The sequence below is a fragment of the Parasteatoda tepidariorum genome, chromosome 7, assembly GCF_043381705.1.
Source record: "Parasteatoda tepidariorum isolate YZ-2023 chromosome 7, CAS_Ptep_4.0, whole genome shotgun sequence".
Classification (NCBI taxonomy): Eukaryota; Metazoa; Arthropoda; class Arachnida; order Araneae; family Theridiidae; genus Parasteatoda; species Parasteatoda tepidariorum.
Window position 1 is genome coordinate 15,526,479 of NC_092210.1, and position 16,224 is coordinate 15,542,702.

Consider the following 16,224-nt stretch of genomic DNA (forward strand, 5'->3'; position numbering starts at 1 on the left):
TAACTTCTAAGAAATTTGTTCTGAGAAAAGATTTTTTTTTTGAATAGCATTTTTGGATCTGAGAGATATGACTAATATAGTAAAAAAAAACTATTTTGAAATTCTTCTTATGCTTTAAGTCTAAAATGAAAAAGAAACATAACCGAAATTGCAAGCATACATTTATTTACAAAACTTAAATTACGACAGAAATCTATTTATTCTGTCTAGTATGTTGTTATTTTCTTTAATCTCTCAATATTTGTTTTGTAATTATAAGGTATAACGCAAACACGCTTAAAAAATACTTCTCTATGCGTAAAATTTTTTTGTAGGAGGAATTATTTCTTAAAAATAATAACAAGTTATGCTACATTTTAAAGCTTTGTAATAATTTTCCTTGAAGATGCATGGATTTAAGATTTAAAAGCATTCTTATATAAAAAAATTTCGAGAATAGAGAATAAAATATGCATAGCGATTAAATCATTTGAACCAATTTGAAAAATGAATATTTCTTATAACAAAATGAGTTCTCTAAAAATATTTTTTAAACTTAAAATTATAGTTTTTTTTAATTGTAAAAGTTAATAATTTTCATTTTAAATCATTTAATATATAATTAAAATTATGACAAAATAACAATAACGATTCAAAAATGTCATATCGAGAATTTTCTGCAATTTCGTTTACTTTATTATTTTGCTATCAACTAACAATAAAATACCTATAACACAATAACAGAATATTTTGTTATAAAAATACATTTGTTTTAACCATATAATATTATTTATCAGTAAGTTACATTGTTATTTCACTTTATTACAGACATTAAACGGCCAGAAAATTTTTGGGTTTGCGTCTACCTATAACCAATTAGTTGTCTTGCAATTTTGAACACAGAAGATGAAGCAAATTCTGGGTGGTTAGGCATTAAGAAAAACTAGCCTGTGTGAATGACATATTGGATGGAACTAACTCGCATTTACGTTACATGAAGAAAAAAACCACGAAAACCTCTCACGTTTAGGACGGCAGTGAGGGGTGCGAGTCGAAAGCAGAATTATTTGATTTGATCTGCCTTAGCTGGGTTCGAATCAGGGTGACTTCATTGAACCATCGTCATTTAAATGCTTTAATTTATTAAAATTTCACTTTTTTCAGCAATGTTATTGCGTAGTTTCAGGTCACAAAAACTTACAAAACAATTTTTTTCAGGGCAAAAAACAATTTTTTTACACTCCTTGGTTCACATGCTCCATCTCAAAGTGTTACGCTTTTGCATCCCTAACTTATTTTTCGAATGCATGTTTACGAGAACATATCGCTGGTTCAAAACTAAAACGACACATCTGCAAACGTGTAATGCCTGCAGATGTGTCGTTTTAGTTTTGAACCAACGATATGAAGATACCTATCTCTAATTCTCAAGGAAAAAATGAAGTAAACAGTATAGTACTGACACGAAAACTTTTATTTTAGGTTTAAATTACAAGTAATACGTTTCACTGTCAAAGAAATATTAAGTTTTGGTAATCTCAATTAAAAGAAAGAAATGCAGATGACGACACGGTTTTCATTTCAATTTAATAAAAATTTCTGAAACAAAAATAAGCATTTCTATTGAAAGCAAAATAATAAAAATTATTTATTTTGAAAATTCATATTAGTATATGTAATTAATATAATAAATTTTAATATTTAATTTCAATAACTTAGCTTCTATTACTTAACTTGTTACTGCCATATAACTGGAACTTAAATTGTTAAACTGCGCACAGCGCTATGAAGTCGAAGCTAACATTTTGAAATATCAAAACGAATGTAATTCTGGGTTTAAAACAAAACTTGAATTGTTAAAGTATGCACTGCTTCAAAGCCAACTCCTTGAAATACCAAAATGAAGGTAATTCTGACTTTAAAACACAACTTGAATTGTTAAAGTATGCCATGCATCAAAGCTAACACCTTGAAATACCAAAACGAAAAAAATTCTGAGTTTTAAATGTAACTTGAATTTATAGAATGTGCACTGCGTCGAAACCAACGCCTTGAAATACCAAAACAAATGTAATTTCAGAAAATAAAGTAAATATGATACAACAAAAGAGAATCAATTTCTTTCAATTGGAACAATTTTCAGCAACAAAGTTTCGCTCCATTAAATATAGTCACTAGAAAGAAGGTCATAAAAGAAAAATTGTGTATTTCTCCTTTAAATTGAGAAAAGATTTTAACTAAGTTCACACTTCTCAATTTATTGCATGATATTGATTTATTCGTCAAATTTTAAAAAGAATTGAGAGTTTTCCACGTATTGCTAAAAAAATTTTTTAACTCAAATCTATATTTTTTCGCACCGATGATATTAAGGCTGTTTCTTTAAGGCTCTGTTATGTGCAATATTGCCCGTTATGTGAAATAATGCTTGTTTGCAAATAATATTCCATTTTCAGAACTGCTGTGAGTTTGCAATAGCTTTTTCCACAACTGTTATGTTAAGTTTAGCCTACCTTCTATGCCAGCTCCCTCTATTCTAATCAGTGCTCTCTGTACTAATTCCGAAAATGGCAATGAAGTAAAGCCACAGTTTTGTGAAACTGAAAAATGGCCGTGATCTAATTTTTTAATATTTAAAAAATTTCTCCACCACTGCATTGTCAGGGTTCATTAAAATTTGCAAAAACTTAGAATTATTGATTTTGATAAATTTTATCTAGATGAAAAAATCTTGCCTAATTGGCGACTTTTATGAAACTTTAATAAATTTTAAATTATTGAAGTCATATGTCTGCTCTAAAGCCCAGATCAGTGTTTCCCAAAGTGTGGTACGCGTACCAGAGGTACGGGAACAGTTGAGAGAGGGTACGCGCTCTTATGCGAAATATCTTGCAAAAACAAAAAATTCAAAAAATTTTATTTAAAAACAGAGCTAGCTATGAAAATCTACGATTACATGGCTATTTTTTGCAGAGTTAACAGTTAATAATTAGTGGTGTCAACAGCCAGTTGTGATTTTTAACTTTTGCGCAATTTTTTTATCACAGCAGCTGTTATCACAGCAAGAACTCACTGATGCAAATAAACTTATTAACAAAACTTAGTACCAAAAAAGAGAAATAAATATATTTTTAAAAAAATACATTCCTTTTTTTATTAGTGGTACACAGCGTTACGAAAAATTTAAAAAGGGTACACAAAGATCGTAAGTTTGGGAAACACTGGCCTAGATAATTCTTTAAGCCTTTGACGCAGATGGAACACCGTTGTCCCTTTTATCTATATTTATTTCCGATGCTCAAATTACGAGCAAAAATTTATTTTGGTATTTTTAAATTATAAAAAAAACAGTCTATTAGTTAGTAAAAGGATATTTTAGTTCAGATTAGCTGCAAATTTGAAACATTATTCTTTGGAAATAAACCACGTTCGGAAAATTTTTACATTTAACTTAGAAAAAGACACCAGTGTTTCATTTCACTGCCGCGGGCATTAACTTTAACAAAAACCTAGATCAAGTCAAATCAAGTATTGCATGATAAATGATAAGAAACAAATAGGAAACATACATCTGTCCAGTATTATTTAACTTTCATTGATCAAAAGCCGTTATTATTATTTTTTTTACTTATTATCCATACCTATAATTATTTTCGGAATAGCTACTTATCCATAAAATAAGAAATTGATAGTGAATTTTTTTTCTTCCTTTTATTCAGAACAAATAAATCATTTGTAACTACCACTATTTATTAGCAAACACAAATAAATATATATTTTAAAATCAAGAAGAAAGAGGTCGAGGAAATTCTACAGGCTTCTGAATACGAGGAATAATTGACGCATTTTTACTGACAGTATACAATCAATTATTTAATGCAATAAATGAAGAATTTTTGTTACTTTACTAGTAATAATCGGTGACAAGACAGATTTTTGTCATGTGGACAGATGATTGTTAAAATATTAACACTCTTTATTTATACATTTTTTTTTTAAGTTTACTTATAGAAAATAAAAATCTGAATACTTTATGTTCTTAAAAACAGATTGAAATGTTCCCGAATGAAATCATTAATGCCTAGTTGAATATCTAATTAAACTTCAAAACTTCCGTGTACTTTCGTTAAAAAAATTAAAACTGGTAATTCAAACTTTTCATTTTTGAAATTTTTTTTGGAGAAATATTGTTTTCTTGGTCACCAATACACAATAATGGTAAAGATATTCATATTTTAATCTGTATTTATGCGAATGCTGTATTTTTAAAGCTTAAGATGTAGCCAACACTAGAAATTATCAGCAGTTTAAACTCTCCAAAACTTTTTACAAAAAGATACGTTTCGCATTCAGAGATAAAAGCAAGATGGAAATAAGAAAAAAAGAACTTATAGTTAAAATACTTTATCGTGGATTTTTGTGCGAATTAAAGTAAGCTTTCGCTGTTCTTAATTATCCAACCATTAAATCTCAAACCATTAATTGTTTCGTATTGTTGGAATGTCGGGTATAAATTCTATTTCGACAATGATAAAATTATTTCCATCTTTGTAAGATCAATTCATCTTGGTTACCTTGAATCTTGTTTCATTCATGTGAATGCCGATTCCCTTGTTATTGATATGAGCTCCTCGCCACCTCCCCTTAGCAGAAATGCATTTTGCGCTAGCTTGAATCTTCCGAATACAGCGGTTTTCTAGTTTTCTTTTCATCTTTCATTCTTTATGTTTCAATCTAGGCTATCGTGGTTTTATAGCCTTGATTTTTACCTTTATTTTCTATTTTTAGTTGGCAGCTTGACGTTTTATATTCCAAATCACTTCTATTTTCCTCATTCATGTCTGGTAAGTCATGAGAATGGGTGCCAATTTTTGAGCTCTTAGGACTTGTCACCTTTTATTACCCTCTTCGCATTTTTTGCAGCAAATAAAGCTTAATGAAGTATATCTTATAACTGTTAACCAAATTATAGGGTAGTCGTGCAAAATTTTTTTCTGTGTTACTATAGAAAATTCATAAAAAAACTTGCTTTTTCAATTCTTAGTTAACTTTAGTTTCTTTAAATAGCTAGTTACATATTTCTAGCCAAATATATAATTTTGCAATAATATGAAACATTTATGCCTTAAAAGCTATAGATTTTTTAAAAAGTTATTTAGTATTCAATATTTTAACTGTATACGTTTATCGAACAACTATTTATCTAAAATTTATTTTAAAAATCTATTCAAATTATTTAAAAGGAAATGTAAATTAATTACCGTTTAGAAATGTAGCTAAAATAACTATATGGACGAAAAAGTCAATAAATACCATAAGTGAAAAAATAAAAAAGACCTCTAATATAGAGAGATAAATGAACTGCTTACAAGTATGTACTGTTTTAACTTTTATTAATTACCAGCTGAAGATATTCATAAATTTCTGGATCTTCTTCGCTAATTAAAAACTGTCATATGAATTTTTTTGATCCGTTAGAATGCGCCAACAACACTGAGAAATGGTTTTATATCATTCTTCATTTATTTTATACGAAAAAATATTGTTTTATCCACGAATTTTTAGCCATTTTTTTACCATTTTTTATTAACGTAAAAGTAATTAATTGCAAAATTAATGCCAAGTTTTACTCTTTCCGAGTACGTATTTCCCAACTAGTAGCAAAAAAACAAGTTGAAAGGCAATTGTAGATAAAATTAACTTTTTGCAATTGCTATAGTTTACACTCATTTTTGTTTCTATAACTTGCTCTTATATATAAGATTGATTTATTTGCATCTAGTGATAGCAAAATCAAATTAACTTAAATTTATAAATCAAACAGTTGAAAAGAAAATTATAAGATTCATGTCCACTTTAAATATAAAAATGAAATACTACTGACAATTCATAATCCTTGACGGGTCCACTTTAATATGAAATCATGTCCACTTTAATTTAAAATTAAGAATGAATCTATATAACATTATTAAATTCTTTATAAAACAGATAAAATTTTGAGTTTTAAAATGGGTGTAAGTGAATTTTTGTCAGCATACTATAAGTGTAAAAATCATACTATCAGTAAGATTCATGTCAACTTTAAATATAAAAATGAAATACTACGGACTATCCTTAGTACTTGATAGCTATGTATTTATTAATATTAAATTAAGAATAAATATATTATTCAATTCTTTATGCAACAGTTAAAAATTTTCATTTTAAAATACATGCTTAAGTGAATTTTTTTCAGCATAATATCAATGTAAAAATCATTTGTGACCTGGACAGCAAAATTTTATGATATAAAATAAATTATTAAATAGGAATAATATATTATTAAATTCTTTATTTAATAGCAAGAAATTTGGATTTTAAAATACGTCGTGTTTAAAGTCACTTCTTACGGCGTATGTATATCAATGTAAAATAAATCATGTATATCAATCTAAATATTTTTTGCGACCTGTCCAATTTTTATGATATGGAGATAATTATTGTGCATATAATATTATTAAATTTTTTATTTAACCGTGATTAATTTTTTTTATTTAAGTTTTAATTATATTGTAATTAATTTTATAAATTTTAATTTTTTTTATTTCATTAATAAATTTTAATGATTTTGATTAGTATTCATAAAAATGCATGCAAATATAAAATAATGTAATTTTTTTTTTAATATTGAAACTGAAAAGAAAAATATATATTTAAAGTAGAAATATATTCATTTTGATATTACAATATAGCATCATGAAACATCATCTAAATATTTTGGAAATAAAATATCCAGTTAAATTTACCAGAACATAAAATCCGGCTGCAAAACTTCCGCTTCGTACATTTCTCCAACAACAACATCCATTTATGATTGCCATAGTGAAGCACGTGCTAAAATATATTCGATCCCTATTTGTTGCATCTATGTTCTTCGGCGTTTGCCATTAGTACTGAATATCTTTGCAGAATCGACGTTCGGATCTTTGAAATGCCCGTTACTAGGTGAAGCGCCATCTGCTGGAAAGGTAATTTGTGAAAGTTTATTTCACGACGATGGAATAAAACTCTTTAGGAAAGCAAAAGAATCGTGAGTTTCAATTTCATCTTGTAGGACTATTGCTCGTAGTTATGTGATAAGAAGGGGAAAAAAAGGAAATTGGCATAGTTATGGAAGTTTGTTTGGAAAATTTTTGACAGTAATGGTTATTTTTCTTTTTTTTTGTAAAAGGCTCCTGTTAAATTGATAAGGAAAAGTGATTTTAAGACATTAAATTTCATTCAAAATGATTTTTTTTCTAAATATTTCTAAATTTTTTTTTTGGAAATCATAGCTTAAAACAGTATTTTCAGATCTGAATCATTAGGTTGAAAAACAATTTTTTTTAAAGATTTCATTTATTTATTTACTTTAATCCATTTTTTAATAAATAAGTTAAACGATTTTTTTTCTATCATTTTCTAAATAAATAAAAAATCTTCAATTCACAATTGGTGTTATGCAATAATCACCCTTAATCTATACATTAAGTCAAAAAAGTATGCATGTTAGGAATTGTCAATTAATATTTAAGCGAAGAAAAAGCAAACACGCTATCAAAATTTCTCGAATCTCACGTGAAGATGACTAAATGAAAAATATCTGTTTGATAAATTGACGCTGTTCAGTTCCTCGTATACTGTTTCTTCAAACGAGTTTAAATGCTTTTAGTCCCGCTGTCTCCACATGTCATTCGTTAGATTTCGAATCTTGTTTCCATTTAGTTATATTTGCACTTCAATATGTGTTTCTGCTTATTATTGCCCTTAAATACCAATTGTGCATGTGTACCGATTCTTAATGTACATGCATTTTTTACTTTACTTTCTACATGTACTCTAAGATATGCTTTATAAGTAATAGATGAATAAAATAATAAAAGAAATAAAAATATATCCTAAGATTATTGGGTTGGCAACTTGTAGACGTCGTTTATTTTATAATTTCGCAGTTTTTGGCATAATGCTTTTGATCATTCGAAAGAAGATGTCTTATTCCACCGTAATCTATGAATTTTTTTTGTTCCAGTTAATTTTAGTTAATTTTCAGATCGTCAACTAGAATGTCTAGTTGAGAGAAATGAACATTTTCAACACTTCCTTCTATTTGATTTAAATCAAATTTCTGAGCCCGCAAAATCTGCTCGTGACAGTTGTGTTGCGTAAGGAGAGGATGGCAAAGCGAAAGAACCGCTTGTGATTGGCATGTCAAGTTTAAAGATAAAAATTTGAACCTCAATGGAGTACCTAGTTGTAGCCGTCCTGTTGAGTTAATTGGAGACTACTTTTGTACGAAAATTCGTGCCAAACGACAAAGAAACCGGAAGAGGCGATGGATCGCTCTCTAACTTTAAATCGTTTTTTTTTTAAACAAATAAGAAGAAACAGCTAGAACTTAGCTGCCAGCTCAATAGGAAAGAAAATTAGAGAATATGGCATAGTTAAAGAACATAATTCAGCAATATGCGAGAAAACATTACCCCTCTGACATGTGAAATATTTCGTACTATTGGGAAAAATACCTTTATGATAAAAGAGCTAAAATATTCGCAACATTTTTATTACTTATCATACACTGTTAGAATGTCCATTCTAATTTTATGGTAAAAAAACCGGTAAGCAGTCTGTCCATCTAATTAACCGTAAAATTTACGGCAAAAACAATTTTTTACCTTTATGGTTTTGAAACCATTTACAACTAGTATGGTTAAGAAACAATGAGTACAAAACTGTACGATTTTTTTACCATTTACAATTAGCATGGTTTAAAAACCATAAAAAAGAAATTTAACAGGTCATTGGAGCTGGGGCTTTAGTTAGGTAATGGGCATTTTAGCTTGGTTGTGGCTGAGTTAGTTGTCTTTATCAAATCAAATTAGTTTATCTGGTTGTTTCGTCAATCGTAAGAAATGGGAAATGGGATTTGTGTTGAGCACCTTCATGGTGCTGTCATCTATGTGTGAGTGAGAGTATCATATCCTAATAGTCCAGGGTCACAAATAGAGGTCACCAGAATCTCTTCATATGTTAAAGGGAATGGTGAATATATTGCAGTGTCAGCTCTGGGACTTGATCCCCTCTTCTGTCGATTGACAGCCCTCTCAGCTATAATATGTACCCAGCTGCAAGGACCTATATGGCTTCAATTAGGTGGGCTTAGTTGGTGCAATAAAATTCTGATTTTTTGCCATACTAGGTGAAAGCAGTAAATTGCCTACAGTTAAGAGTTGAAATACTTTCTTTTATACGGTTTTTTGACTTCCTTGCTTGGATATGGTATATTAACAGTTAAATACTATGTTATTTAACCACTTTTTTCGAGAAAATTCTAACAGTATAGCTTAAACTATGTTGGCACTCTCAAACGTTAACTTCTACTTTTCTTTGTAGAAAAACTACTATCACATAAATTCATATAAATGCATAGTTATATTGTCAAAATATTCACTTGATGAATTCAGCTCACATTAGTTGAATAAGAATGTTTTGATATAGGAATAAATAAGATAATATATGCAAACACTAAAATACTAATAACGCAATCAAATTCTTTGAAGCCTATATATTAACTTTTAATTATAATTTATCTTTATACGGTATCTTGCATGACAAATAAAGCAGTTGGAGCAATACAATTAAAGCTCAAAATTATTCCATTTTTTCAGGAACGTATTTGAGAGAGTTTCCTGCAAAAAAGGTTCGCAATTTCCGAGCCGACATTGAAATTTTCAGCTTAGTTTGCTGCCATTTAGCAGAAGTTTTGCACATTTTTAAACTAAATATCTAAAAATGATATTAAGGGAAAATTTGAACAAAAAATTTTAAATTTGGAAAAAATATGTCTTTCCTTTATATTTTCACATGACATTGAAATGAAATAATTATAGGATTTGAAAAAAGAATATTCCGAAATAAAACACATGTAGGTAAAAAAGATGCGACTAAAAATCAATTAAAGTGAAAATTTGAAATTTAAAAAGAAAATCTAGTCACTCATCAGTATGAACTATCGAAATTTATTAGCCGTCAGTTTTAAATCTTATAAACATTAGTTAAATACAGTTCTTCGTATGGTGTGAAAAATTGTAAATAAACAATAAATCGGTATTATAAATACTACGGAATTATGAACTAAACTGAAAGACCTCTAACGACACAATTAAAAAAAAGGTAAAATAATATCATTTATTTATTCTATTTTTCGACTTTAATAATAATTATGAAAAGCATGTTTTAAAAATTTCCCATTCCATCAAAATAAAAGATTTTTCGACTTTAATTATGTAAAGCATGTTTATAAAAATTCTCATTCCATCAAAATAAAAGATTTTTCGACTTTAATAATAAATATGCATAACATTTTGTAAAATTTCTCATTCTATCAAAATAAAAGATTTTTCGACTTTAATAATAATTATGCAAAACATGTTTTTAAAATATCTCATTCCATTAAAATAAAAGATTTTTCGACTTTAATAATAATTATGCAAAGCATGTTTATAAAAATTCTCATTCCATCAAAATAAAAGATTTTTCGACTTTAATAATAATTATGCAAAGCATTTTGTAAAATTTCTCATTCCATCAAAATAAAAGATTTTACGACTTTAATAATAATTATGCGAAACATGTTTTTAAAATTTCTCATTCCATCAAAATAGAAGATTTTTCGACTTTAATAATAATTATGCAAAACATGTTTTTAAAATATCTCATTCCATCAAAATAAAAGATTTTTCGACTTTAATAATAATTATGCAAAACATGTACAAAATGTTTTTCATTCCATCAAAATGAAAGATTTTTCGACTTTAATAATAATTATGCAAAACATATTTTTAAGATTTCTCATTTCATCAGAATAAAAATTAACTAGTTTCAATATCACTTAGTGTGGTACTATTTCTTCTGGCTAGCCCCTGATATTCAATTTTTACCGCAATCAAACTATTTTCTCAACAACTTATACCTTTCATCAGCCATTAAAAATTATCACAGTACCTACATTAATCTAATTGAGGCCTATATTTGTCGAATTGGCTCCTATTAAAACAGAACCAATTGCCACAAAACCAGGAGTATCACTTACCAAAATTATATATTTACCGTGGGAGTTAATAGCAGTATTTTTAATTTTCATGGCTCCCCTAAACTAATAAATACCTCTTCCCCTTTTATTTTGCTTTGAACTCTTAATTAGTTTTATTTACTAATGGTTTTAAATTACTTAGTTTCAGATAAATCTTTTTATAAACAAAAACATGCGATTTTAGGAATACTAATTCGGAGACATAGCCCTCACATGCCACCTACCTTGATCTTTGAGCTTATCTAAAATAACTGATAAGAAATTATTGCCTATTACAGAATGCAGAAAAACTCTTTTTTGATTAAATACAGCTATGAGCTACCATCACTGACTTTTAAATGTGTGAAGGAAAAAAAAACAGCAGCATCAGCAGTTTAATTTAAAAATTTCTAATACTACAAATTTCTAATGCCCATTTTTTAAACGGACAGTCAAAGAGTATGTATACAGTTAATGAAAGAGGTTAAAATAAGATCTTCGATTGGGAATATATTAAATGTTATGACCATTAAAATGCTTATAAAGAGTGATATGTGAGCATCAAGTAAAAAATTTTATGGAGATGCCTAATTGAAATGACGTCATTTTTAGTTTATTAAATTTTTAAGACATTAAAAAGTACTTATAGAAAGTTATTCACGATCAATATATGAGGGTAATATATCATTTTTAATTACCATCTATAATAGTTATTGACATCTATAAAAGAAAAAAAACTCTTCCTCATCAAATATAATGGAAAAACTTGACATAAAAATCGAAAGATTAATTCGTAGCTATTTTTAGAGATATATTATTTTTAGTGATCACGGTGAGGCAATGATTATTTAACCTAAATTTATAATTTAAGTTTTTAATTTAACTTCACCGGTGAAAATAAGTAAATTAAGCAATTTTTTTAAAAACTTTAAACTAGGGTATCCCACCTCCTGCTCGCTCCTATCACCAACCCTCATAGTTCTTTTTTTTTTCATTAAAAAGTTTGTCAATATTTTTTAAAAATGCAAATATAATTTTGCTAATAAAGATAAATAATTATTTTAGATACTTGAAAAAAAACTTTTTAATATGTGAATCGTAACAAAATTTACAAAATAAAGGATTTCCTGCATTTCAATAATAATCAACTGCAATTGAAAAAAAAATTTATTTAGGAATACAGAGTATGTAATTAAGAATAAAATACATTTAGAAAGTGATTTTGCTCATTAAGACTTATTTATCATTAAATACAGTACAAATTGGTAATAATTTTTACCTTCCTTGAATTTAGTTTTTGCTTATTCATTTATAAAAATTTCAACACATACACTAAGATTATATGGTGACTGGTGCTAGTTAAATCTGTCAGGTCATGAAGTCTTCCATGTTCCCATAGCAAATCAATACCTCTGGGGGTACTGAATTGGGGATTAATCGTTCTCCAGTTCAGGTCAAAATTACGATTTGTGGATGAATAAACTGATGTATGAATGGGTCCCCCTTTAAACTGGTTGTGACGTGTGTATGACTCAAGTCGTAGTCTTGTCCATAGATGGCACCACTGAAAAACAAAAAGTGCATCCTCCGCCCTTGAACCATACCCAGAAGACGAGGGAACTCCTGGATCAAACTTTGGGAGAAACTAGCCTTTGTGGAGGACTTTTTGATGAAACTAACCCGCATTTACGTCATCGGAAGAGGAAAGCTACGAAAACCTCCCACTGCTAGCCCGACAGCAAGGGGATTAACCCATGATCTGCCTACCACTATGAAGATTTTAAGTCAGCAGTGTGATCGGGGTGTGAACCGGGTGTAGAATTCATATCAATCAGCTGGGATTTAAACCTGGGTAATCTTATTCGAAGGCAAGCGCTCTATCCCCTGTGCCACCTCAGTTCTAAGCAAATCATTCGCAATAATTCCTGACACTAAACAGAATTATAATTTTGTCTGAAGATTTTATTGAAAATTAAGCTTAAACTTAATGATGTCTAAAACTAAAGTTTATTTATTATCCTTCCATATTTTGAGAACTACTCATTTTACTACATGCTATATTTAAAAACATAGCATAAAATTTTTAACATTACATCTATCACATTGCTACATATATTCAATTACTTCACATAAATTTAATTGCATGATGTGTTTAACTACATATCTATAAAAAACAAATTATCCACTTAAAAGTTTAGGAAACAGAATTAACATATCCATTTATCTTTTTTGGTCTCTAGTCCTTCAAAATGGACTTACATACTCTCGCACAATTATCTCAAAACCAAAACTTTCTTCTTCTTAGTATAATCCTGTTTCCTTTTTCGAATAAAGTTACATTCTTGAGATCGTAAAGTACTGATAATTTGGAAAAGTACAGCCCTTAAAACCACTAGAGAGAACGCTTAACATGTTTTCTCTTAAAAACCCAGACTTTAAAGAAAGCTCATAATATAAGTCGTAAACATAACTTAAATGTATGCTCCACTAAGCTTTATTCACGAAAATGTTTTTCTCGTTTTATAGCAGAAAAAAAAATTAAAGAGATCTACGAAAATACTTATGGAAATTGTTTCATAATTTAAATTTAATAAGACTAATAAATATATTGCGAGTAGGTTTTGCAATCTTTTTAAAGTTATCGTGCTATTTTTTCTCAATAGTATTTTTTTCATCGCTTAAATTTCACTGTTGCATTACTACACTTTGTTTTATAGATTGTATATCTAACCTTGTCTGACCTTTATCTAACTTAAAACTTAACTGTACTTGTTCTATATATTGTATATTATATAGTATATCTAAAAGCTGAAGCCTTATTATCTTTTTCCAAAGGGTAGCACTAAACTATTGAGTTCTTCCCCATGGAAGATGCCGAAAATGTTACTCATTTAATGTTACTCGGTGGCTATTTTACAATCCAGTTTAACGACTTGCTTTTTTTTTTTTTTTTTTTTTTTTTTTTTTTTTTTNTTCAATCTTGATTCAAATTCTTTTTTTTTTTTTTTTTTTTTAATTTTCCCCTAGGTTGCATTTGGTTAAAATTATAACGCAAGTTTTTAATTCCTTTAACACTTGTTACTTAAACTTAAAAAAAGTCAAGAATCTATTTTTTTTGTTTTTTTTTTTTTTTTTTTTTTTTTTTGAAGAAATGGCCGAAAAAGAGAAAGGGTTGAAGGCCGCTGAATTGGAAAACCGCTATAGTTCGTTCACCAAGAGTTGGCACTTAGCTCCGCCTTTATCACGTGGAACGCGACGATACTATTTAGCTATTTTTGGGAGAAGTACATGAACAATCCTAAACAAGGTTGCTGTTTGGCGATCGTATGACAAAAATATTTGTTTCGCAAACTTTGCGTGCATTTTTTTAACATTAAATATTTCATAAATTTGATAATATTTCGAGCCATTATGTACGATTTTTCTCATATTTGAGTGAATAGTTTGTCCTTTTTGAGACATTTTGCTGGAAAAACAGCAGTTTTTGAATTTAAAATATATTTAATTTGCTAGAGAAACGAAAGGTATAATAGCAGATCATAAAGCAAAGTGACTGAAAAAGAATTTACTGTTTGCGTTAGGGGTGCATTAAGGGTTGTCTAATTTTCAAGCGCGGATATGTTTCTCCTCTTAATCCAGCCCTGAAATGAACTCTGCGTCAGAGAAGGTGGAGCCAAGTGCCAACTCCTGGTGAACGAACTATACCCGGTAGGCACCGGTTAATCTGAGTCATGGCAGCGAGTAACATTACCTACGCTACACTGCCTTAGAAACCCATACATAGGATGGGTCGTAGTCACGCACTAGACGGATCACTAGTGGGATTCAAACCCATGACCATTGGCTTCGCAGTCAGTCAACCGGATCACTCGGCTTGATCATTATTTTTTGATATTTATTAACAAGCGCAGTTTTAATAGGTGAATTAAACAAATTTTGATTTAACTCTGTTGTTGTCGTTGGCCATTATTACAAGGGGTGCTATTGTTCTTGTTTTCTAGTAGCGCTATCTACGGCCAAGAATTCGACTTCTACCATACGTCACATCCGTTTATAGGGTGGACCCAATCACACATTCAGTAAGCCTGCTTGGTGAAATTGAGGCAGAGGATGCGCTTTTCGTTTTTCAGTGGTGCCATCTATGGACAAGACTACGACTTGAGTTATACACACGTCACAGCCCGTTTAAAGGGAGACCCATTTATACATCAATTTATTCATCCACAGATCGTAATTTTGACCTGAACCAAACAACAATCAATCTCCAATTCAATGCACCCAGAGGTATAATTTGTTATGGGAACATGGAGGACTTCGTAATCCCACAGATTTAACACGCACCAGTCACCATTCGCTATAAGGAGAGTCTTCAACCTGCTGGATTCGAACTCATTAACTTGAGTCCAGTGCCCAGCCAAACATGCTCTCCCGGTTAAGATTTAACTCTGTAAAAAATGGAAATGCATTTTAAAAATATTTAGAGACTTCAGAACTTTAAATTACTATTAAAATTAATAAAAATATGAAAGAGTAAAAGCATGCATGTTAAACCAAATTTATCTTTTTATTTTAGTTTAGAAAGTAATACTTCAACTATGAGAAATAAATTTTATGAGAAATAAATTCGTTTGTCAATTAGAATAGTTCTTTTTGTACAACTGTGATACAAAACAGAAAAAAAAGTATGAGGATAATTTATCCAAGGAACAACATAGTGCATTGGACGCCCCTATGTTGTACCTTGGTTCAGTATTCTTGCAATTAAAATTTAGTTTTCCAATTCCTGAATAACGTAAATTTGCAAAATTACTGCGTGTGAAATTCCTCTTTAAGGTGGCGCAATTATGTAGAAAAAAGTATTTAATAACATTAGTCAAAATCTTTTCAACTGCGCATTTTTCATTTGCAAAACTTGGGAATTCTATTCAAACCTAACTGAAATGTTTTACAAAATTTGGTTTCCAGGCCAACGGTGACTCAAGCAGCAAAAATTTAATAAGTAAATTTTCTTTTTAATTACTCATAGAAAAAATATCAGAAACAAAAAGAAATTAACTCGTAAACATTTAAAATATCCCTATTTTTCCGTTTGGTATTTATTAAAACCCTCTATTGAAAAGGTTATAATCAATAGCCAACACACAAAAGACGGTTAAATT

The 16,224-nt window shown here is 29.0% G+C and overlaps 1 protein-coding gene across 2 annotated transcripts in view; it reads right to left on the reverse strand.

Annotated features, from left to right (window-relative positions):
- LOC107456331 (uncharacterized) overlaps positions 1 to 6,931 on the reverse strand; it is a 78,450-nt gene extending 71,519 nt beyond the window's left edge. For both annotated transcript variants that reach the window (XM_043052380.2, XM_071183104.1), the window contains exon 1: positions 6,765 to 6,931. In XM_043052380.2, the coding sequence (XP_042908314.1) occupies positions 6,765 to 6,839 (75 nt within the window). In that variant the 5' untranslated portion in view covers positions 6,840 to 6,931. The remainder of the gene's footprint in view (positions 1 to 6,764) is intronic.
- Between the last annotated feature and the right edge of the window lie 9,293 nt (positions 6,932 to 16,224).